Source organism: Mauremys reevesii, linkage group 2 (assembly GCF_016161935.1).
Source record: "Mauremys reevesii isolate NIE-2019 linkage group 2, ASM1616193v1, whole genome shotgun sequence".
NCBI classification, from domain to species: Eukaryota; Metazoa; Chordata; order Testudines; family Geoemydidae; genus Mauremys; species Mauremys reevesii.
In genome coordinates, this window is record NC_052624.1 from 284,517,146 (window position 1) to 284,541,856 (window position 24,711).

Genomic DNA, 24,711 nt, shown 5'->3' on the forward strand with positions numbered 1-24,711 from the left:
TCTAATCTGAGCTCCAGTGTAAAAGAGGCCAGAGAATTTCAGCCAGTAACCCTCCCGCATTAAGCCCAGTAACTTGTGTTTGCCTAAAGCACGTCTGTATAGATACTGTGGCCAGAGGGACGGGTAGCTGTAGGGATGGAGAGATCGTAGAAGGGGTAGGCCCCGGAACACTCCCTCCTGCTCATCTTCCCTGAGCTGTCTGTCTCCTTCGGACATCTTCTCTTCATTCCCCCCATTCATTCAGTCACGTTTGCTCTCGCACACAAGGTGTCAATGCAAGAAGCAGCTACAGCCTGCTGCCGCTGAGCAGTTTCCTGGGCGAGTAGCAATCCCTCAGCCAGCTGGGGGCTGTTCTCCCCTCCCTGTGGCAATAGTGTGGTAAATAAGGCCCCACTTCGTTTGCAATATTGTGGAAATTGCAGATCCTGCCATATGAGGCTTCCACTGCAGTTTTGATTTTCATCAGCTTACTTTGCACAGGTGGGTTTTGCAGACATTGAGGTTTGCAGCACACACTCCCCCCCCCCCCCTTAGTATAGTGTGAGGCACTGACAGCTGCAGGGGGAACACAGCTGTGCACCCAGGGAGGGGCTCAGTTTCACAGCAGGGAACCTACCAGCAGTGGAATTGACATTCTTGTCAGTTTCATAGCTAGTATCATTTCACATTTCCTCTCCGGCTGTGCTGGCAGCCCAGCGCTGGGCAAAGGAATTCAAACTAATTGGCTACAGTGGGTCAGTGTGGTGGGGTCAGATGCACAGTGGATCGATGTGGTGAAGCACACCTGGAGGCTGGGACACCCTTCCCCCCAGGGAGATCGTGCCCCACAGGCTGAGAGCAGCAGGCACCATGTGTTTGGACCTGCCATGCCCTCCGGGTAGGTCCCTGCTGCATGTTAGCAGGGTTACACCTGGGATTCAAGAGAAGAGGGTGTCTAGACCTTGATGGGGTCTAGACACATTTCACACCCACATGCTGGTTCCTCGGGGGTTTATCTAGCTATTTACAATGATTTTTCTCTCCGAAGCAGCCTTCTCCTGTCAGTGCTGGGTGTAGTGACCTATACAGCCACTTGGGTCTGCTGAATGGAAGGGGAAGGGGGCCCAGTGACTCATTTGGAGACAAGTGTGCACTTTAGGGCAGGGCAGCTGCATCATCTCAGGCTGAACAGGGGCTGCGTGGTGCCTTTGTACAGTGGGGCCGGTGAGCGGACAGCAGTGGGGTTACTAGAGGTTTGGAAGGTTCTTTAGCATTTCCCATTTGGGTAGCCGAAATGGCTTCCATCCAATCAGCAGCCAGAGCTCCCAACCCCAAGCACAGACCTATCAGGCACATCAGCACCACCTGAGAGTCCATTAGATCGGGGTCCCCAATGCGGTGCCCGCGGGCGCCATGATGCCCGCCGGGGCGTCTAAGTGTGCCTGCGTACTGGCCGGCGGACGAGCATCCGCCGAAATGCCACCGAAATTCGGCGGTATTTCGGCGGCAACGTCTCGGGATGACGCTGCTTTCGGCGGCATTTCGGCAGATGCTCGTCCACCGCCACGGTCCTCTGTGGCTCGTCACCTGGCGCCCGCCAGATGACAAAGGTTGGGGACCACTGCATTAGATGTTTCCAATTCAAGCTCTGAGCCAGCTGACCCGACTTAGCTTGCCAGAGTTGACAGGCTCACAGCACAAGCTGGCGTGACTACAGGCACTCTTAGCAGCCAGACAGCCATTAACAAGCAGCTTCCCTGACCACTGGGAGCTCTGTGGGAGAGAGGGGAGAGGCCTTGATTCCAGCTTGCCAAATGCTCGCTGGCTGCAGCCAAGTCCTCCGGGTTTGCAGGCACAGCCAGCCCGGGTGCTCACGCCGGCATTCACAGCTACATTGGGCTGCTGGCTAAGCCCCTTGCTCCATCTCTGGATTCCCTGCAGCCTTTGCTGTAATTACAGGGACGTCTGCTCATTCTCTTTATTCTACATCCTGAGTCCACTCCCAGTGTTTCCTGTCAGTTGCGCTATCAATCCACTGTCAGCAGCCAGGGATCGTCCACCGGGCTCTAAACTGCAGTCCAGTTGCACTCGTCCCACATCCTGCTAGGTGGGACACCCTGACCTCTCCTGCATCCTGATAACCTGCCCGCACTGTGTAGCTGTGGCCAGGAAAGGCCAGCCCTGAGCTCTGAGGCGATGGCAAATCTCTGTCCCCAGAGGCATATTTCCATCTCCACAGCGCCTAATGACACCGGATGTTGGGGAGTTTTTAATGTAGCCAACTGACATCTCTGGTAGCATTTTTATTGCTTCTTGAATTCTTTGTGAAGCTGTGGTAGGTGAGGGGAATGGACGTTGCTGAGGTCTGTCCATATGCCAGAACTGTAGAATGAGCCAGGTACATTATTAATAATAATTAATAATCATTGATTAATTCCTATGTAATCTTCCACCTCAGGATCTCAAAGCACTTTATCTACTGCTGCCTCACATCCCTCTTGGGGGGTACAATACGGGTCACGTGGCAATCATTTCAATCAGCACTGGAATGCAGCCACCTCTGAGGTGGAGCACAACAGCTGATTTACAGCTCACAGCAAGGCTGCATAACACTTCAGGACAGGAAGTGAAGAATATGGTGTCTAAGTGAAAACGCAGAGGGTGATCTAGGGAGGCATGTTACGATCACCCACATTAAGAACATAAGAACGGCCGTACTGGGTCAGACCAAAGGTCCATCCAGCCCAGTATCCTGTCTTCCGAAAGTGGCCAATGCCAGGTGCCCCAGAGGGAGTGAACCTAACAGGTAATGATCAAGGGATCTCTCTCCTGCCATCCATCTCCACCCTCTGACAAACAGAGGCTAGGGACACCATTCCTTACCCATCCTGGCTAATAGCCATTAATGGACTTAACCTCCCTGAATTTATCCAGACATTAGAATTTGTCCGAAACACCAGGGTCGTGTAAGAATTGCTACCAGGCCTGTACCGAACAAAAGAGACCAAGGTCGTGGTTTCACCTCTTGTCAGAAAGAGGCACCTCCAGTTAGTCTGTGGGTCTAACCCAGACCGTGCAGTGGGTGCCTGCCCTGCAGTGGACCTGGGGCTGCCCAAACCCAGGGGAAGAGGGGGTCCCTCGAAGCAGAGTGTCTATCAGGTGCAGGAGGTGCCTAGGCTTTGAGCCTGCTGTCTGCCCAGAGTCAGGCCTCCCCCTGGGGGAACAGAGCAACTGGTACATTGGGGGAGCTCCTGCCCCCCTGCAGGGCTGTCACAGTCAGGGATTGTTTTGAGGACAGAACCTCGAGGGGCAGCAAGGGCACCTCTGCAGGGATTGGGTCACATGTCCCACATGCACACGTCTCCTGCTCGGAAGCAGGCAGATGCATGACGTTAGCCCCTCCTCAGGGCTGGCTGACTGCACAAGACTGGCTTCAGTAGGACAGACACAAGGTGGGCCGGCCCCAGATGGAATCGCGAGCAGTGCGTGCAGTCTGCTTACAGCACTTCGTTTATGGATCATTCACCCGCCACTGAAATGCAGCCACCTCTGGGCTGGGCGTGGCAGCACATTCCCTACCAGCAAAGGCTACGCATGGTGTGTAGGAGAGAAGTGAAGAACCCCATATGCAGCTGACACTGCCAGGGGAGACTTTTCCCACGAACCAGGATGAATGACTCTAGTGAACAGTGCTCTGGGATGCCAAATGAGCACCAGGGGACAGCACCTAGGCAGGGTATATGCCTCATCTGAAAAAAGACCCCCACACACCCCAGTAGCACAGCGCCCCCTAGCATCACACTGAGGTATCAATACATTACTGGCTCAGAGAAGAGATCACCCCATACTAAATCACCCACACCTCTCTTTGTACCACAGCACCCCCTAGCGTTATGCTGGGGCAGTGGGGCCTGGACTGACTAAGAGGGGAGGGTGACCCCTACTGAGTCATAAATCTAGCTTCCTGCGATGCCTGGGCTTTCTCTGGGTGGGGCAAGGGGAGTCGTCCGGGAATCCCTTATTTTCTTGGTTTTTATTTCAGTCCCGTGGAGGCAGCCTTCCCACATTGCTTGTAGCTACTTCTCTTGACTCCCAGCTGCACAGAGGGTCCTGGAGAAAGTAGCTCCGTGTATTTGCTCCTTCGGCACAGAAGTTGTCACACTGGCTCGCCATGTTATAGTTACAAAAGCCTATCTAGAGAGTTCCTAAGAGATTTTTGTTTAAAAGGCGTGATGTCTATTGAAGAGCAAATCCTGTCGTTGCCTTAGTTCGTTTGTATGACAGTGAATATTGCGTTTCCGGACTCACTAAAGACCATTTTCACATGGCCTGGAATGTGAACCCTGCCATCCTGGCCAAATTCCAAATGGTCTCATTCCAGTCTGCTTCCTACATCCTCCCTCCCATTTGGGTGCAGGATTCTCTTTCACTTCCTGCCCTGAAATGCTGGATGGCATTGATTCATGTTCTTAAACAGCTGTCATGTTCCACCCCAGAGCTGGCTGCATTTCAGTGGTGGGGGGAAGTGCTTTGAGATTCCCTCTCGGCTGCCATCATCCTGGCATTTGTTGCTTTGAGATTAGACTTGCAATGCGTTGTTCTAAGCTGGGCACAGCTCCAGCTTGTGTGTGAAGTGGTGCATTTTGCAGCAAGCAAGGGACGCATTGTTCTGGGTTCTATTGGTTTGGATCATTAAGGCCCTAGCTGGCTGGGGAGCTGCCTCCTTGAGCAATCAGACCTGCTATCCTCAGTGCCACACAAACAAACAATCACATCACTCGTCCATGTCCCTGCTAGCCAGTAAATGGGCTCCGGCGACGCCAGTCAGTAGTGACTGATGGCTGCTCATTTAACAGTGTAGTGCAGCCAGCGGGAAGGACACCTTGATCCCAATTGTAGCTCTCCTGTTGTTTAATGGGAACACCCCAGATGGCACCCGCCAGCCCCAGATGGGGCCATCTTTGCTTGCAGAGCTGTGTGCTGCTGCCGCAGATAATGACCCGCTCATGTATCCTGTCACAGCCCTGTCATGCCCAGGCTGCGCACTGAATCTGACAAATCATTCCAGCCAACACCTAGGGGCCGTCTGCCGCGCGCGGAGCCGAGAGAGAGCAGCACCCCTGCATCAGCCGGCTGCTTAGCCATCAGGGGCCCATCCACGCACAGAACCAACGCTGGTGCTGTGTCTCCACTGCGACCAGGTCGGGTGGGGACTGAGGGAGAACTCATCCTGGGAGATGCCGTGTGGCGGGCAAGCTTCAAGGCAGCGTTTCTCCCTGATGTCTCTGCAATGAATTACCCCAGCCTGGTGCCATGGGAGCCTGGGTACAAGGCTCTGGCCCTGATGCCCCCAGTAAGCTCCCAGTGCAGCCCTCACTTGGCAGAGTTTGCCCATGGCTGCTGTTTTGTGTAGCAACCGTCCTGTCAGGTACTGGGCGTGGCACCACTACCAGCATCCCACAGCAGCAGGCAGCCCAGAGTGGGTCAGAAGCTGCGGCTGAATCTGTAGGTTACTGGGTATTAATGTAAAGAGCCAATGAAGAATGACACCAAACACCTCCTCTCTTGCCAGGCAGGGTCCTGGGGTGAGTTTACCCTTGAGGCGAACTGGTCTCATACTCCCAGCCCAGCATTTTCATTGATCCATTGCACCTTCCTTTCCAGGGATGAACCCCCCTGCTGGGAGCTGGTCAGTATCATTTGACAAATGGAGAAACTGAGGCAACAACCAGCCAGGACCTGAGCCTGCAGGCTCTTTGCAGGGGGAGCATTTCTCCCCTCCAGTGGGAATTCAGCCCATGGCGAAGGCAGGACTGGGCTCTAAGTAGCCTGCTCACGCTGTGGCAGATCCCGGGCAAGAACTCAGGTCTCCTGGCTCCCAGTTGGGCCTTAAGCACAAGTTGATTCTTCCTCCTTTAGTTCACTGGAGCCTGACTCCTGGCTGCGAAGGATTCACCTGGATGGACTCCCAGCAAACAATGTCTCTCTCGTGCCAGGTTTGCAGAGTTCCCACTTACCGTGCCAATTCCCTTTGGAGCAGCCGCTCAGGGAGGAGAGTGTAGGGTGGGAGCAGACAGCAGAAGGCTTTTGTGACACTGTTTTTCTGACCAGCCTTCTCCCCCAGTAGGGTTAGCCAGTAAATCCTAAATCTGTTTGCAGGACCAGTGTCTGACTGTGTCCATAAAACCCCACAGCTTGTCTCTCGGGCGGGGGGGAGAGTAGCTTAGAAAGAAGAACATTATTAATGGCTTAACCAGGAGATCTTCAATGATCTAAAACTCAAAAAAGAGCCCTACAAAAAATGGAAACTAGGTCAAATTACAAAGGATGAATATAAACAAATAACACAAGCATGTAGGGACAAAATTAGAAAGGCCAAGGCACAAAACGAGCTCAAACTAGCTAGGGACATAAAGGGTAACGAGAAAACATTCTCCAGATACATTAGAAGCAAGAGGAAGACCAAGGACAGAGTAGGCCTGTTAATGAGGGGGAAAGACAATAACAGAAAATGTGGAAATGGCAGAGGTGCTGAATGACGTCTTTGTTTTGGTTTCGCCAAGAAGGTCGGTGGCGACTGGACGTCTAACCTAGGGAATGCCAGTGAAAATGGGGTAGGATCAGAGTCTAAAATAGGGAAAGAACAAGTCAAAAATGACTTGGACAAGTTAGATGTCTTCAAATCACCAGGGCCTGATGAAATACATCCTAGAATACTCAAGGAGCTCACTGAGGAGGTATCTGAGCCATTAGCTGTTATCTTCGAAAAGTCATGGAAGATGGGAGACATTCCAGAAGACTGGAAGTGCCCATCTATAAAAAGGGACATAAGGACAACCCGGGGAATTACAGACCAGTCAGTGTAACTTCTGTACCTGGAAAGATAATGGAGCAAATAATTAAGAAATGCATTTGCAAATACCTAGAAGATAATGAGGTGATAAGTAACAGTCACCATGGATTTGTCAAGAACAAATCCTGTCAAACCAACCTGATAACTTTCTGTGACAGGGTGACAAGCCTTGTGGATGGGGGGAAGTGGTAGACGTGGTGTGTATTGACTTTAGTAAGGCTTTTGTTACTGTCTCACACAACTTTCTCATTAACAAACTAGGGAAATACAACCTAGATGGAGCTACTATAAGGGGGGTGCATAACTGGTTGGAAAATCATTCCTGGAGAGTAGTTCTCAGTGGTTCACAGTCAGGCTGGAAGGGCCTAATGAGTGGGGTCCCGCAGGGATCAGTTCTGGGTCCGGTTCTTTTCAATATCTTTAGCAATGATTTAGATAATGGCATGGAGAGGACACTTATAAAGTTTGCGGACAATCCCAAGCTGGGAGGGATTGCAAGTGCTTTGGAGAATAGGATAAAAATTCAAAATGATCAGGATAAACTGGAGAAATGGTCTGAAGTAAATAGGATGAATTCAATAGGGACAAATGCAAAGTGCTCCACTTAGGAAGGAACAATCAGTTGCACACCTACAAAATGGGCAATGACTGCCTAGGAAGGAGCACTGCAGAAAGGGATCTGGGGGTCGTAGTGGATCACAAGCTAAATATGAGTCAACAGTGTAATGCTTTTGCAAAAAAAAGTAAACATCATTCTGGGGTGTATTAGCAGGAGTGTTGTAAGCAAGACACAAGAAGTGATTCTTCCGCTCTACTCTGTGCTGATTAGCCCTCAGCTGGAGTATTGTGTCCAGTTCTGGGTGCCACATTTCAGGAAAGATGTGGAGAAATTGGAGAGAGTCCAGAGAAGAGCAACAAAAATTATTAAAGGTCTAGAAACCATGACCTGTGAGGGAAGATTGAAAAAACTGGGTTTGTTTAGTCTGGAGAAGAGACGACTGAGAGGGGACATGAGAACAGTTTTCAAGTACATAAAAGGTTGTTACAAGGAGGAGGGAGAAAAATTGTTTTTAACCCCTAGGTTAGGGCAAGAAGCAATGGGCTTTTTAATAACTGGAGCTATACCAATCTCCTAGAACTGGAAGGGACCTTGCAAGGTCATCGAGTCCAGCCCCCTGCCTTCACTAGCAGGACCAAGTACTGATTTTGCCCCAGCTCCCTAAGTGGCCCCCTTAAAGATTGAAGTCACAACCCTGGGTTTAGGAGGCCAATGCTCAAACCACTGAGCGATCCCTCCCCCTCAGCTTAAATTGCAGCAGGGGCAGTTTAGGTTGGTCATTAGGCAAATCTTCCTGTCAGGGTGGTGAAGCCCAGGGAGGTTGTGGAATCTCCATCATTGGGGATTTTGAAGAGCAGGTTGGACAAACCCCTGTCAGGGATGGTCTAGATCAAGGGTGGCCTGAGGGCCACATCGGGTTTCCAAACTTGAACAGAGGGGGGTTAGGGGAGGCTGTGCCTCCCAAACAGCCAGGTGTGGCCCGGCCCCCACCCCCTATCCAACCCCCGCAGCTTCTCAGCCCCCCCAGGACTCCTACCCCATCCACCACTGCCTGCTCCCTGTCCCCTGACTGCCCCCTGCCACCCCATCCAACTCCCCCTCTCCTTCCTGACTGCACCCCCGGACCCCTGCCCCCATTCAACCACCCCCATTCCCCAACCTCTGACTGCCCCGACCCCTATCCAAGCCTCCACACCCTGACCACTACCCTGCACTCTCCTGCCCTCTATCCAACCCCCCTGCTCGCTGCCCCCTTACCGCACTGCCTGGAGCACCGGTGGCTGGCGGCGCAACAGCCGTGCCGCCCAGAGCACCGAGTCAGGCTGCGGCTCTGCAGCTGCGCTGCCCGGCCGCCCAGAGCATTGCGCCGACGCTGCAGTGAGCTGAGGCTGCGGGGGAAGGAGGACAGTGGGGGAGGGGCCAGGGGCAAACCTACCAGGCCAGGAGCTCAGGGGCCAGGCAGGAGGGTCCCGCGGGCTGGATGTGGCCCACGGACCATAGTTTGCCCACCTCTGGTCTAGATAATACTTAGTCCTGCCTTGAGTGCAGGGGACTGGACTAGACGACCTCTCGAGGTCCCTTCCAGGCCTATGATTGATCGGCTCGGCTTCCCATGGCAGGAGAACGCCATGTTACAGACCCTGTTCTGCCAAATACTGCTTACCAATGCGCTTCCTCGGCGGTCTCCCAGGCCGGCCCCGGCCCGGCCATCTTTTCTCATTTGCTGTTGTGCGAGCGGGTTTGGGGTTCGCGTGGATTTGGGGCCCTGCCCCGGCTGATCCTCGTTGTGCGATGACGTAGCCCAGTGCAGGACTCTAAACCAAACCAAAACTGCACCGGTGAAAGCAGGCTCCCGTCAGCCTCCTGCCAGTCACGTCCTGCCTCGCCTTTGTGTTCACGCCGGGGACGAGTAGCGGCCGGCCCTCTGCACATTGGGGCGAGCTGCCTGTGGGCACTAGCTGCCACAGGCTCCTTGGCTGAAATCCACTGGATAGAGCCAGTGCCCTTAGATGGCCGTAACTCCAAGAACCTTTGTACGTTGATAAGCTGTCGTCCTCCTGGGGACCAGATAGTCCCTCCTCGGCCTCACCCTGTAATCATGGGCCATAGAAATGCCACATCCTCTCCCCCCACCTCACCTGTACTCGGGGGCCCATAAGGAACAAATGGGTCAGATTTCAAGGCTGTATGTAGAAAGCTGAATGGTTGAAATCTGAGGCAGGTTGGTGACTGTGATGGGAAGGTTGGTCGGAGATCAACGTGGCATGGGAGTGCCTGCCACGTGTCAAGATGCTGGCTCCATGGGGACATGGAAATGACGGCACTGCCATACCAGGACAGGCCTCCACCTGGGATTACGTGGGGGAGAAGCAGAGAGTAAAACTGCCTAGGCTGCTGTCATTGCCCCAGGGGAGTGAGATACAGGGGCGCAGCCGGCACTCCAGACTCTCTAAGAACCCCGGATACATCAGAGCTTGCCCGAGTCAGATTTGGTGGTTCGGGGTTTCCAGTGCCTGGTGCACTTCCTCATGCACACTGCCCCACACTCCCACGTACCCTGCCCCACTCCACCCAGCACCCTGCCCCATCCCTGCACACTCAGCTCTGCATCTCTCTTTTTTAACCTAACACGAGTGTGACGCTGCGCTCCATAATGTTTTATGGAAATATGCTTATGAATGTAAATATGATGTAACTAGAATACGCTTCATGCAAAAGGTCTCTTGTAAGGTATCATTACAAAGGTTATAACCTACAGAATATATTCCTTTTATTTGTATGCATATTTCATTCTTGTATCTGAAGCTAGAAATATGAAGTATAACTCTGAGGTCCTATTGTAATTTTGCAAAGTGTGGGCCATTAATGGTGGTTTAGAATCTTGATGGCTCCCATTGACTAGGACAGTTGGTTGTAGATGGCTCTGTTTACTTGTAAGCCTTCCTGCATACGTGCGCCAGCCCGTGGGTAATGAAGTCTTACAGTGACATGTGACCATGTCATATGATACTTGAATCCATCTTAAACCTGATGGAGGGGTGGGGACCCAGAGAAGCAAAAGATTCCCGCCTTGTGCCAAAGCTATAAAAGGGGGTGGAATAGAACAAAGGGGGCTTCCAGTCATGAGAAACCCCCTAGTTTCCACCTACGATGTCTGCTGGAACTGACTAGGACTGTACCAGGGGAAAGGATTGGGCCCAGACTAGGACGGAGTCTGGTCTGTGAAAGAAGTTTATTGGAACATCTTTGAGGGTGAGATTTACCTGTACTCAGTTTCTTAATGTATTAGGCTTAGACGTGTGTGTTTTGTTTCATTTTGCTTGGTAACTTACTTTGTTCTGTCTGTTATTACTTGGGAACCACTTAAATCCCACTTTTTATACTTAATAAAATCACTTTGTGTATTAATAAACCCAGAGTAAGTGATTAGTACCCGGGGGAGCAAACAGCTGTGTGTATCTCTCTATCAGTGTAGTAGAGGGCGGACAATTTTTGAGTTTACCCTCTGTAAGCTTTATACAGAGTAAAATGGATTTATTTGGGGTTTGGATCCCACTGGGAACTGGGTGTCTGCGTGTTGGCGATAGGTGACCTGCTGAGCAGTTTTGGGTTAAAGTCTGCAGCTTTGGGGGCATGGTTCAGACCTTGGGGCTGTGTTGCAGGAGGCTAGTGTGTCTGGCTCAACAAGGCAGGGTTCTGGAGTCCCAAGCTGGCAGGGAAAATTGGCTCAGAGGTGATCCCAGCACATTAGGTGACAGTGCCAAGGGGATCTCTGTGACTGAGCCCATCAACTCTGCATCTCTCTTTTTTAACTTAACATGAGCTCTGCTACTTGTCTCCTCTCTGCAGCGTCGTTGCTGAAGCTCTGGTACCGGGAGCTCGAGGAGCCGCTGATTCCCCACGAGTTCTACGAACAGTGCATCACCCACTACGAGAACCCAGAGGCAGCCATCGCAGTCATCCACTCCCTGCCCAGGATCAACAAAATGGTGCTCTGCTACCTCATCCGCTTCCTACAGGTAGGGCAGGGGGACGGGCTCCAGCCTGAGGGTCACCCGCGGGTGTGTTGATCCAGTCCTCTGCCTTGTCACTCAACTCACTCCCAGCTTCGCTGCATTTATGGAGGCTATTGCATTGACACTTGTGTTATGGGGATTTGGTACTGTACCACTCAGCCACTGTAAAGAAGACAGATAAGTGCACTGACATTGTTACTAGGGCTGTCAAGCGATTAAAAACATTAATCACGATTAATTGCGCGATTAACAAAATTAATCGCAATTAATCATGCAATTAATCGCACTGTTAAACAATAATAGAATACTATTTATATAAATGACCTCCTGAGGTCCCTTCCAACCCTGAGATTCTATGATTCTATGATTCTATGAAATATTTTCGAATGTTTTCCATATTTTCAAACATATTGATTTCAGTTACAACACAGAATACTAAGTGTACAGTGCTCACTTTATATTTATTTTTTATTGTAAGTATTTGCACTATAAAAATAAAAGAAATAGTATTTTTCAATTCACCTAATACAAGTACTGTAGTGCAATCTCTTTATCATGAAAGTTGGACTTACAAACGTAGAATTATGTACCAAAAATATCTACATTCAAAAATAAAACAATATGAAACTGTAAAGCCTACAAGTCCACTCAGTCCTACTTCTTGTTCAGCCAATCGCTCAGACAAACAAGTTTGTTTACATTTGCAGGAGATAATGCTGCCTGCTTCTTGTTTACAATGTCACCTGAAAGTGAGAACAGGAATTCTCATGGCACTGTGGTAGCCGGCGTTGCAAGATACTTACATGCCAGATATGCTAAAGATTCATATGTCCCTTCATGCTTCAACCACCATTCCAGAGGACATGTATCCATGCTGATGATGGGTTCTGCTCGATAACAATCCAAAGCAGTGCGGACCGACGCGTGTTCATTTTCATCATCTGAGTCAGATCTCACCAACAGAAGGTTGTTTTTCTTTTTTGATGGTTCGGGTTCCGTAGTTTCCGCATTGGAGTATTGCTCTTTTAAGACTTCTGAAAGCTCCACACCCCATTCCGAGCAGATTTTGGAAGGCACTTTTGATTCTTAAATCTTGGATCGAGTGCTGTAGCTATCTTTAGAAATCTCAGATTGGTACTGTCTTTGCATTTTGTCAAATCTGCAGTGAAAGTGTTCTTAAAATGAACAACATTTGCTGAGTCATCATCCAAGACTGCTATAGCATGAAATATATGGCAGAATGTGGGTAAAACAGAGGAGGGAACATACAATTCTCCCCCAAGGAGTTCAGTCACTAATTTAATTAACACATTTTAAATGAGTGTCATCAGCATGGAAGCATGTCCTCTGGAATGGTGGCCAAAGCATGAAGGGGCATACGAATGTTTAGCATATCTGGCATGTAAATACCTTGCAATGCCAGCTACGACAGTGCCATGTGAATGTCCGTTCTCACTTTCAGGTGACTTTGTAAATAAGAAGCTGCCAGCGTTATCTCCTATAAATGAAAACAAACTTGTTTCTCTTAGCAATTGGTTGAACAAGAAGTAGGACTGAGTGGACTTGTAGGCTCTAAAGTTTTACATTGTTTTGTTTTTGAGTGCAGTTATGTAACAAAAAAAATCTACATTTGTAAGTTGCACTTTCACGATAAAGAGATTGTGCTACAGTACTTGTATGAGATGAACTGAAAAATACTATTTCTTTTGTTAATAATTTTTACATTGCAAATATTTGTAATACAAATATTATAAAGTGAGCACTGTACACTTTGTATTCTGTGTTGTAATTGCAATCAATATATTTGAAAATGTAGAAAAACACCCAAAATATTTAATAAATTTCAATTGGTATTTTATTGTTTAACTGTGGGATTAAAACTGCGATTAATCGCGATTAATTTTTTTAATCATGATTAATTTTTTTAAGTTAATCGCGTGAGTTAAGTGCGATTAATCGACAGCCCTAATTGTTACCCTTCCATGCTACCCCATGTGTACATCACATGGCAGCAGTGACGCGCATTTCCTGTCCTTCCTGGCCCTGCACTGCACACAGAGCTACACACAGAGCCACAGCTAATAATAATAGTCACAGTTCAGGGCAACTGCACCTGCATTCCCCATCCGTGGCCCACCAAGGGCATCCACTGTAGGCTCCAGGCTCCCAGCCGTCACCTCTCTTGGTGAAAGACCCGCATCTCACTCCCTCCTGACTGGGGTTTTAAGGCTGCACAGCTCCCTGGGTTACACTGCAATGTCCCCAGCAAACCAGACCAGCTGCCTTGCTTTCTTTCCAAAGGCTGGGATCAGTGTGTTGCCTGCAGTTATAAGGTGTGGCCCACAGCTGAGTTATCCCACAACTCCTTCTAAGCAAGTACCTTTATTCTTAAGGTAAAAGCATTACAGAGAAAATGTTTTAAAACAATCAAAGAACCTACACGCCAGAGATCACCCATTGGGGCCCTGTCAACATGCATCCTCCCCTCGAGGGAACTCCCTCCTGCTCGGACACAGCATTGCAGGGGACTCTGCATCACCCCTCTGGAGGCCACTTTCTCAGCCATTATGACCAGCCCCAGCCAGTCTCTTCTCCGGACTCTCTCACTGGGTCTCCTCTGGCTCCACCCTCCGGCCAAGAGACAACACTTCAGTCCCCTTCCGGGGTTCAGCTCTAAGCCAAAGGTCCTTCACCACCACCACCCCAGGCTTTTCCCTGCTGGCCTTCTGCCGCTCATAGGCATCTGTCTCATTCCCTGCCCCTTGCAGGGCCTAGCTAAGGCTTTCTCCGCTATAGGGCCCCACCACAGGAGCTGACCCTGCTCCTGTAGCTCTGCTCTCTGGCCACAACCAATCCCAGTGAAGGGACCTGCCTTCACGCCCTTCCCAGGGAGCAGGAGCTCCCCAGAGTTCCTCTCTCCTGGGTCTTTTCCCCTCAACCACCCTGCTCAGCTGCTGATACCACCCAGCGCCATCTCCTCTGGCCAGGTCATTAGTTAGTCACCTCCCAGGTGTGGAGCATAACTAAGTAGGTTCTTTCCCTTGCTTTACAGGTGATGGGGTTAAGCCCATCACAGGCCTAGTATGGCGAGGCCTTCCAGCCCTTCCCCAAGGATGGGGTCCCCCTTGGGCAGAAGGTCCTGCCCTGAGTCAGTTTGGTGTGCGGAGAACCCAGTCTGAACCGGTCTAGGGAGCCTCTCCAGGTGGGGTGGACCTCTTGAGGGGTCACAGTCTGGCTGGCTTGCCTTGATCACCTTCCAGTGGTTTTAGTTCCTGGAGGAGCTGTGGTCCCCCTCCCCCACAGAGCAGAACACAGACAGACGTAAACTATTCATTTAAAACAATGGACCGCGAAGGAGAATGTCGCCGTGCCGGTCACAAGCAGCAGTTAATACCTCGCTTCTCTCTAGTGCTAGCGACCCCTTGATGGATCTTACTGGGTAACTGTCTCTCTTTGTGGGTGTGCAGTCCCCGGCACCACAGAGCTTCAGCCTCAGTCTGGGGGTCTGGGCGGCCCCAGCACAGTGTGGGTGCTGAACTCAGCCCCTGGCAAAACGGAGCCCTGATCTCAGGCAGGGGCTGTGCAGCTCCTGGCACTTGGGGCCCTGATCTCAGCCATGGCCCCTAGGGGCTGCTGTGACACACAGAGAGTAACAGGTGGCATTCAGGAACAGAGATCTAGAACGAGGCCAGCAGAGGGGTGGGCAGCAGACCAGGTCTGTGAGGCTGGCAGACAGCTGGGCGGTGCTAATAGCACAGAAGGTAATTTTGAGCTGGCCCCAGAGCTGTCTGAGGAGCCGGCGGTGATGCGGCTGGAGGGGGGAGGCATTTCCCCGCACGCTGTAACCTCTCTCCCTTCCCCAGGTGTTCGTGCAGCCGGCTAACGTGGCGGTCACCAAGATGGACGTCAGTAACCTGGCCATGGTGATGGCCCCCAACTGCCTGCGCTGCCAGTCCGACGACCCGCGGATCATCTTCGAGAACACCAGGAAGGAAATGTCCTTCATCCGGGTGCTGATCCAGCACCTGGACACCAGCTTCATGGAGGGGGTCCTATAGCAGCGAGCAGGGGCAGGAGCCAAAACCAATGCTGACGACGACCACAACCCACCCAACCCCCCTTGAAGCCCAGGTCAATCAGCCAGACACCACAAAGGGAAGGCACTGGGCAGCCCTGGGCAGGGCCTCTCGTCCCCGTCACACCGTGTCCCCAGCGCCATTGCAACCCGGCCCAGTCCCGCCTCTCTCGCCCTAGCATCTCTCCTCACCCGTTGCCCTCTAGTGTCAGACAGGAAGTGGCGGCGGGATCCCGCCAGTGCTACTGGCCAAACGACAGCCGCCCGCCCCTGAACCAGACCTCTGGAGCTGTCGCTGCCCATGGCCCCAGCCAAGCCGCCGGGGGGCAGCCTGCAGGGTTAGCCTGGCATGGCGGCCACCTGCAGGTGAGGCTCGGGAGTCCTGCCCGGTGTCCTGGGCCTGCAGCCACTATGGGGATGTGGGATGCCAGGCCTTGCCACCGCGCACTAACGGGTGCTGCGTCTGGCAGACAGGTGCCAGGAGAGCCACTCCCAGCACGGGCTGCAGCTGCCACGTGCTTCCTAGGGGAGGTGGGCGTTTAAGATGGCAGTGTGGCTGGAGGGGGAGATCAGAATAAGCCAGCGAGCATCACCAAGGCCCCCCAGTGCTCCTGCCCTGGGGCCAGCGCTGGCGGGGAGGGCAGGGAGGACAGTCTCCAGGCAGGGAGGGTATTTGCAGCAGTCTCACCCAGCCTGGGAACATTCATGTGGAATAGGGTATGGATCTGTCTGGTAGGAAGGGGTCTAAGTCCCATGCAGGCCCCATCAGCCCAGCCCCCCAGTGAGAAGAGGGGCCCCTTTATGGCAGGAGGAGGGGGCCAAAACCAACTCCAAGTTCTCAGGGCAAACTCGTGGTGAGGCGTCTCCGTGACCCAGAGCCGTCTGCAGCCGGTGATGTCACTTCCCCTTCCTTTCCTCCTCTTCATCAGCTGCTTGCGTCTCAAGCCCTGAGACCGACCAGCCCTTTCTAGACAGGATCTCCGCGCCGTGAACGTCACCCTGCGCGCGGAGGCTCAGGGCAGGGCAGGGCAGAGAGCTACGACTGCAGCTGTTCGATTCACGCTCCCCTGTGCTGCCTGGGCTCCCGTTCCAGAGCAGGACGGCCAGGAGGTGCTGGGCTTCATTTCCCATTTGGGCTGCGGCAGGCTCAGCTGGCTCAGGGTTCGGCTACGTCTCAGCAAACCCACAACCCGAGCTGGTTCCGTGCCATCTCTAGAAGGGGATTGTCCCCGGCTTTTCCTGACTCCTCTCAGCAGTGAGCCATCTCCGCCTGCCCTAATGAGGGTGACAGTGCTTAGCCCGAGCAGGCAGAGGGTGCGTGTCCCATCGGATCCACCTGCAGATGGTGGATTTAACAGTCAGTCGGGAACAGAAGAATGACCGTCCTGTGTTTGGGTACGGCTAGTTCACTTAGGGCCTTGTATCAGCAATAACTCCATCGCTGATTTCCAAGACATCTGCTCAGTTTATCAACCCAGACAAGACTGGCGCTGGCCGGCGCTGCGTGCAGCAGATCAGGCCCCAGCTCCGTCAGCTCAGCCCTGCGGAGGAGAGTTGTTTTGAGCAGGACGCTAATGGAAGAGACGTGCTGTCGGGAGTGGGTGTCACAGCAGCACCCGGCGTGTCAAACCCTTCCACTAGCAATATCCTGTCTGGGCCATGTCGGGGCTTCTTTCTGTCGGGGCTGGATTCTGCAGCATCGGCCAGGGCAAGGAGGCGGCCGTGCTGGACCATGGCAAAGAGCAAGGCCTTTAAAGCACTCCTGGTGGAGGTGCTGGCTCCTGAAGGCAGAGAGAGACCGAGGGATTCTCTCCTGCTGTCAGAGAATGAAAGTTTGGGTCAAGCTTGTGAAAATCCCACCTCGCAACACGTTCTGGATGGCCCTTGGCATCAGCCCCAGCGAGGCATCATGGGCTTCTGGATCACCAGCTCAGAGGGCTCTGGGACCCACGGCGGAGCTGACACCATCAGCAGTGCCATGTTTTCTCTCTTCCTTGCCCTCTGGAGGGTCTCCAAGGCTGCCGGCTGCCGTTGCTCTATGGGAGCTGGGAGGCTGGTGGGAAATGGTTACAGTCCAGCCTCTCGAGGGGCTCTCCTTGGGACAGTCAGGACCGATGCAGGCTGGACTTGGGTCTCTGAAAGGAGCCCTGGCGTCTCCGCCTCCCCATCTGACAGGGGCAAAATCCCTTCTTGTCGAGCCGCCTGGCGAGTCTGGAATGCCCACCTGAGCCTGGGGCTGGGCCCCTGCATCTCCACGCTCCGGTGCCCTCTGCAGTCGGCCCCTTGCCCAGCTGCCACCCCCAGGCCCGCGCTCTAGCGGATATCCAGCTCTCTCCGTCTTGACCTGAGGCCCGTTCCCTCCTAAGGTCCTGTTGGCCTTTAGGCTTTGCATGTTTAAAATGGAGTCCAGCTCAGGACACAACCAAACCAGCCCCTGAGCAGCCCGGTGGTGGCACTGGGCTGTGCCTCTGAGGCTCTGCAGTGCCCCGCCCCATATCCCTGTTTGTATAGAGCTCCCCAGTTTAACCCTGAGCTCCTGGCTTGTGCCCCCCACCCCCTGCAGGAGAGTTAACCTCTTGGCTGCTGGTGCTCAGGCAGGGACTCTGTGCCCTACCACCCAGGTTTACATTTCTCCATGTTAACTCTCTTCTCCCCAGCCCCTCTCCCAGCTCTGCTCTTTAACCTGCAGCCCTGCGTCCTTGGGGTCTCAGCGGAGGAATGTTCTTTCTGGCTGACCCCTGTTTGCTTGGTGATTCCCGTTAATGCTGGGAATCAAACTCTTGGCAGCAGCAAGACAGGGGGTGTGTGTGAGAGAGACCGACCTGCATTCCTTCTGCCAGCCACGAGGATTTCACTTCACCGTGCCAAGGGACCTCTAACTCCTGGGGGCCCAGCCAGTGACAGGTCCCCCACACTGCCTCTCTGGCCCAATCAGCTTGGTTCAGGATTCCGCTGTGATGGTTCCCCCACCTCACCCCGGACAGCCTGAGCATGGACAGCCCAAGTCTGCTTGCTCCGGGGACCTAAGCCACAGGCCCGTCCTGCCTCGCTGAGACCTTGTTTTCATCTCACACTGCCATCAGTCTGTGGCAGGCAGCGGGCTCCTCGGTGCTGCTCAGCCCGGGGCAGTGCAATGCCTGGGTACCCCAGCAGCAGGCGCTCTAGGGAGCAGTGAGCTCACCGACATGCCAGCGGTGCAGTGTCCTCAGCCACGCTCCAGAACATCCTTGTGGCTCACCAGGAGAGAAAACTGCAAAGGGTCCTGGGCGGAGAGCCCCATCCCCCCACCCGAGGGATCTGGCTGAGTGTCTAATATCTTGGATGTCAGGTTGATGCCAAAGCCCTGGGTGCGAGGAGCAGAGTGCAGTGCATACCCACTGTGCGTCCCACAGCACTGGGATGCGTCAGGGGCCTCTGGCCTGCCTTCTGTGGCTCCCGTCCCCGCAGGAACAACGTGCTGCTCTCTGGGACCGAAACTGCTGTGTGGAGGCAGCGCACAGCACCGGTGGGGCAGTCACACATGGTCAGGCAGGAGAGTCCATCTGGGATTGTCCCGCCATCCCTGCCACGCTGGGAACATCCCCCTCTCCGGGACATTTTCCTTCCTACTGCCAGGGAAGGAGCAACCCCTGCTGTTAGAGACAGGCTGGGCTTGAACAGGGTCAGGCAACAGAAGCAAGAAGTCAGATCCAGCCGTCTGTCATCTCGGGTATTTCGCACGTGCTGTCACTGCGTGACTACGTGCCAAGAACACACAGTAGCGTAGCGCTAAAATTGCCCACTGGGCCCTCACTCGTCATTCGCCAAGATTCATTCACTGGTTCGCTAAATCTTTCTTTTCCTTCTCTCTCCTCCTCCTCGTCACCTGGCCACGAAGAAGGTGCATCACATCATCAGGGAAGGCTTCTCATTGAGTGTCAAACACGCTCAGGCGTGGGCTGGCCCTCCTGTGGCAAGGAATTCCACAGTCCGCCAAGGAGGCTGTGCCCAAAGCCTGGAGAAGGAGCCTCATGTGACACTGCTCCCTGGCTGGCAGCTTTGAGTGTCTGGTTAGTTACTTCCCGATAGCCTCCTTGGGGAAGGGAGTCCCTGGGAACTCGCCAGCAGCTGGGCTGATAAGAGATTTTCACAGTTTCCCACCAGTCCCTCCGTGCAGCCTTTCTCGGAGAAAGGGAAAGAGACAGCCCAGCATCCCAGCGAGCCTGTTCCTCAGAGAGATGATGGGCATCGGGGAACCTGCTGGGGGAGGAATGGGGTCCAACCCCATGCACATGAACCCCACAGAGTCCTGGACGATGGCAGGGAGAGGTGTGCAGAGCTGGAGCCCAGACGCGACGTGATTCCCTCCGTGCAGCTATAAAGAGCAAGTGCCTTCAGCTCCCTGAGAGAAACAGCTAGAGCCAGCCCCAGCAGCAAACGCCCTCCCTGCCCACATGCCTGCCGGGAAAGGAGTGAGACACAAGGTGCCATGAGGACCCTGAGCAGCCCAGCAGTGAGCCTGGCAACCCTGCAGTGGCTGGTGCTTTCGGCCTCGGTCTCTCGGTGAGGTCCCAGACCTCCCTGGAGAACAGTCTGTTCTGCCTCTGGGTACCAAATGCTGCGTGGGACGGATTAACTAACCCCTCTCACGTCGCCAACTTTCCTTGGTTCCTCGCGGCCCCTCCGATCTCAGCTGGGGTCTCTGGCCTGGGCTTCTCTTGTCCAGTCTGACAGTGAGATTTCATCCCTTCCTACCCGAATGGTTATTCTTGCCACCCCCGTGGACGCGTTGCCAGCTGATGTGTTCCAGCCATTTGCCTGAGCCCAGGCAGCGCTGAGCAGCGCTAGCCCCCGCCAGAGAGGAAGGGAGCTGACAGCTCCCTGCACCTTGCCAGACGAAAGCCAGGGGGGCTGTACCCAGGTCAACAGGAGCTTTCAGGTGTGTCCCTGCAAGTCCCAGTGAGTCGTTCCCTGTGGGATGTTCCCGGGAGTGAGGAGTGCGGGGTCATCCCAAGGGGTAGTGCCCCCAGCCCGGCTCCCAGGTGCTGCTTGCTGGGGTGACTTGGCCATTCCCCGTAGCGTGCTGGGGCAGCGCTAGCAGCACTTTCACTTTCCGCCCCCAGGACTTGGAATGGGAAGTGGATTTCACTGGGCTGGGCCTGGACAAACCCTCTCAGCTGTGGGACCGATCCGTACCCTGGGGAGCCTCTGCTCAGTTATGCCCCCGGCCTGCCATGTCTGGCCTGTTCCCTATGTCCACATGGCAATTCCAAACCTACAGCTGGCCCGGGCCAGCTGCCTCGGGCTTGCGGGGCTGGGGCCAGGGGCTGTTTCACTGCGGTGTCGACATCCAGGCTGGGCTGAAGCCTGAGCTCTGGGACCCTGCAAGGCGGGAGGGTGCCCGAGCCTGGGCTGCAGCCTGAGCACCAACATTTCCATCCCAGTTCAACAGCCCCTTCCCCTCAGCAATTGTCTGACTGCAGGTAGACAAACCCTCTGGGACTCCGGCTGCTTGTAAATACTTCTAAGGGCTGTAACCAGGGAACCAGTCAGATAAGCTCCAGCTGCTGCCACAGACCAAAGCGGGGAGGCGAAGGGTCCTTCCCACTTACTTTCCTGTTAACAAGTCATCTGATGGCTTCAGCTGGGGAAATCCCCCTCCTAGAGTCATGGTTCTCCCCCCCGAGGTCCTGATCCTGGAGGGAGGCTGGGGGGCTTTCTGACCAGGTCTCCTGTGACTCTCCTGTCCCCAGTGGCATTAAAGCCGAGGGCCAGGGCAGGGTGAGAGAGCAGGGTTGGCCCCACAGGCCGTTCATTTGACCTGTGACTATGGCTGTTTCCCTGAGCCCTCCTGCAAGTCCCCAAAGGGGAGAATGTGTCCCCAAAGATGTCGCCGGATGCAGCGGGCCCCAGACTCTTGCTGCAGGAGCGGGAGCTGTCAGCAGGGGGTGCAGCGGCAGCACCAAGGAAGGCTTGTGTGTCAGGGGTTCTACCTGTTGCAGCAGCCTGGTCTTAGAGCCAGGGTGAGCAATGAATCCGCTTTTGCACTTCCCAAAGCAACAGCCGACGTTGCCCACTGCAAAGGGCGTTAGGAGAGCTGCTTTCTCGCACCTGGGAGGGACACTCATTTGGCTGGTGCTCATTCGTTCTGCCCTCTTTCAGTGGCCCGGTGACGCAGGCAGCACCGCCAGGCTGCAGTGTGAGTCGTGCTTAATCAGTGCCTGTACTGGATCCAAAAGCAAAAATGCGGGAGCTCCCATCTGGCTGGGCAAGCTCCTTTCAGGACCCAGCAACTCTTCTGCTCATGGGCCTGGCCCCATGAGCTGTCAAGGGCCCTCAGCTCCCATGACGTCAGTAGGAGGTTAGGACCCTCGGCCCGTCTCAGGATTGGACCCTCAGTCAGCAGAAACCCAGCTCTTGTATGGACTCCCCTAGAGACGCTTGCTCACCCTCTGGAGATTGCAGTCGGGATGTACAGGGCTAGTGGAGACGAGGCTGGTCGAGGTCAGCCCGACACCCCAGCTGGGGTTTCTGGGTGTAAGTGGAACCCTGTGTCCCCTCTTTCACCAGGAGAACTTACAAATGGAAGGGGCCTCGCACACCATCTAATCCGTCCCCCCGGCAGCGCAGGGAGGGCAAGAATCTAGAAGCACCATCTAGAGTAGCTCCAGCAACGGGAGCGAGAGCGATGGAGAGGGAGAGATTATTTTTATTTAGTGCGTTCCTGTAAAGCTGGAATGTTACGGCGCATCCCAGGCCAGTCAGATTATATAGAGAGATATAAAGAGAGAGAGAGAGAGATATACATAGTAAAAATCGCTAATGACAGAGTTTTAAATCCAGATGCTATTTATCTTTAGAGCCATTGTCTGTCGCCCTTTCATTGCACAAGAATTAGCTTTTGTCCCCGTTCCATTGCAGGGTTTCTTCATGGCTTCTGACCAAAAAATACTCCTCCTCTTCCCCCCGCGTCTGTAGGGAAAGGCCCTTGGGCGGTTCCCTCAGGGACAGGACCTTCCGCGGCGCTGACTCCCCTCAGTCGAGGGCAGAGCCGCCTAGTCGTTCCCAGTGTAGCTGCCGCAGGATCAGTCAAGAAGGCAGAAGTGGAATGGTCGAGTCTCCCAGCAGCGAGATGCTGGCAGTTCATTGCTGGGAGCTGAGGGGCCCACCCAATGGGCAGCCTGCTCCAAGAGCCTTCTCTGCCAAGCAGCTGATTGAGTCTCTCTCTGCTGCTCCCCCAGGCAGCCACACACAACAGGGGTAACTGTCAAGGCTCAGTGCCCATCGGGTTGTTTCTGGCACTGGCTGGTTCACTGCTTGCACAAGTTCCACACCTCGCCCAGGGCCAGATCCTGCTCCCTGGGTCTTCCTGGCAGAGCAGCAGGTCGGCGCCTCACTTTCCTTGGAAGCAGCTGAGGAGGCGCCGTTGGGTGGAAGCCTCCGGGACCCAGTGCCTGCTGTCTCTGCTCTTGAAGCCCGTAGGAGATGCACTAGTGTAGCAAGGGCATCACTAGGCCCACGCGGGGCCCGTGCAGGATTCTGATCTCGGCGGATCCAGAGACATCTCCTCTACACTGAGATCAGAAGCTGGCCCTTAAGTCTCCAGCCAGGGCTGGGAGCCCCTTCTCCTGGGGGCTACGCCTTCCCACAGGTACCAAAGCCTAGGAGAACGTGGCTCTTTCAAGGGACATTGCCAGGGAGTTTGGGCCAAGAACACAGGCTGTGTTACAGAAATGGTCTGACCACCAGGCAGCAGTGGGGATGGGTTCATGAAATCTGCCTGGTCAACATTCAAAATGGGATTGAAATTTCCCCTGCTCCCCAAAGAGCCCTGAGAACCAGGAAGTGAAACCGACTGCTCTAGCTGCACAGCCTGAGCTGAGCAAATCAGCTTAGGTGCTGCTAGGAAGCCAGGGAAGGGAATTTAACCTGACAGTGTCCCTTTAAATAGGGGAAGGGGCAAATTCATCCCTACGGGAATCCCTTGGAGCCAGGGATAAGTTTGGCCCCATGTGTGGCAGGGGAGCAGAGCACTGCTGGGGCCACCGTGGAATAAGCAGACGCAGATTAGTGTCGAATTCCCAGGCAATGTGTCTCTAGGACTTGCTCAGCATCCAGACAGCCACCAGCGCCAAAGGAAGTGACTGGCGCAGAGCTGTTTGCTACAGAGCGGTCGGACCAGCTCCTTGCTGTCCCCCCTGCTGGGAAGCCCCGGTTGTGTGGGGAGCCCCGGCTGTGTGCTTGCTGCCGACAAATCTCTGCGTAACTTGTCGATTGATTCGCTTTAGCATTATCAATTTGCATGTGCCCAGGTGGGAACCCATCAGGCCTTTCCCAGCACTAGCTGGAGGTTTTCCCAAGGTGGGGACAGGAATTGCAGCCTGAATAGGCTTGTCCTGTTGAACCAAATTCTAGTTCTGGTCTCATTTACCCGAGCGCAAGTCCATCCGCGTCAGTGGTTTTTACTCCAGATTTACACCTGCATGAGATCAGGGGGCTGGATCCTGACCCCACTGAAGCCAGTGGGAATTGCACCCTTGACTTCAGTGGGAGTAAGCCTGGACATTAATGCTGGAAGTACTGGCCTGAATCCCGGTGCATGGGGAATGGGGGTTTGACACGGAATTCTCTTCCCATTGGCTCCAACTTTTCTCAGTTAAAGACAGAAGTTGTACAGAGATTTTTAGCTACCCAGAAGCTCTTTTGATCTCATTAGAAGCTCTGGAGCCAATTCTCCCCCTTCTTCGTCCTTTTTTTTTAATTTTTAGATGGAACTGGCCTTTCTCCAGCTTTGTATGTTTCAGATGTTCTGACTTTGTTCTTCTTGTCCTCATAAACTCGGTTTTTCCCCTCAATTTTATATATTGATTCGCTTTAGCATTATCAATTTGCATGTGCCCAGGTGGGAACCCATCAGGCCTTTCCCAGCACTAGCTGGAGGTTTTCCCAAGGTGGGGACAGGAATTGCAGCCTGAATAGGCTTGTCCTGTTGAACCAAATTCTAGTTCTGGTCTCATTTACCCGGCGCAAGTCCATCCGCCAGTGGTTTTTACTCCAGATTTACACCTGCATGAGATCAGGGGGCTGGATCCTGACCCCACTGAAGCCAGTGGGAATTGCACCCTTGACTTCAGTGGGAGTAAGCCTGGACATTAATGCTGGAAGTACTGGCCTGAATCCCGGTGCATGGGGAATGGGGGTTTGACACGGAATTCTCTTCCCATTGGCTCCAACTTTTCTCAGTTAAAGA

General features: G+C 53.7%; 1 protein-coding gene across 4 annotated transcripts in view; it reads left to right on the forward strand.

The window, feature by feature from the left end:
• ARHGAP39 (Rho GTPase activating protein 39) overlaps positions 1–24,313 on the forward strand; it is a 370,894-nt gene extending 346,581 nt beyond the window's left edge. For 3 of the 4 annotated variants that reach the window (XM_039523605.1, XM_039523606.1, XM_039523607.1), the window contains 2 exons: positions 11,241–11,410; positions 15,271–24,313. In XM_039523605.1, the coding sequence (XP_039379539.1) occupies positions 11,241–11,410; positions 15,271–15,465 (365 nt within the window). In that variant the 3' untranslated portion in view covers positions 15,466–24,313. The remainder of the gene's footprint in view (positions 1–11,240; positions 11,411–15,270) is intronic. The other variant, XR_005593866.1, reaches the window with a different exon arrangement.
• Positions 24,314–24,711: the final 398 nt, after the last annotated feature.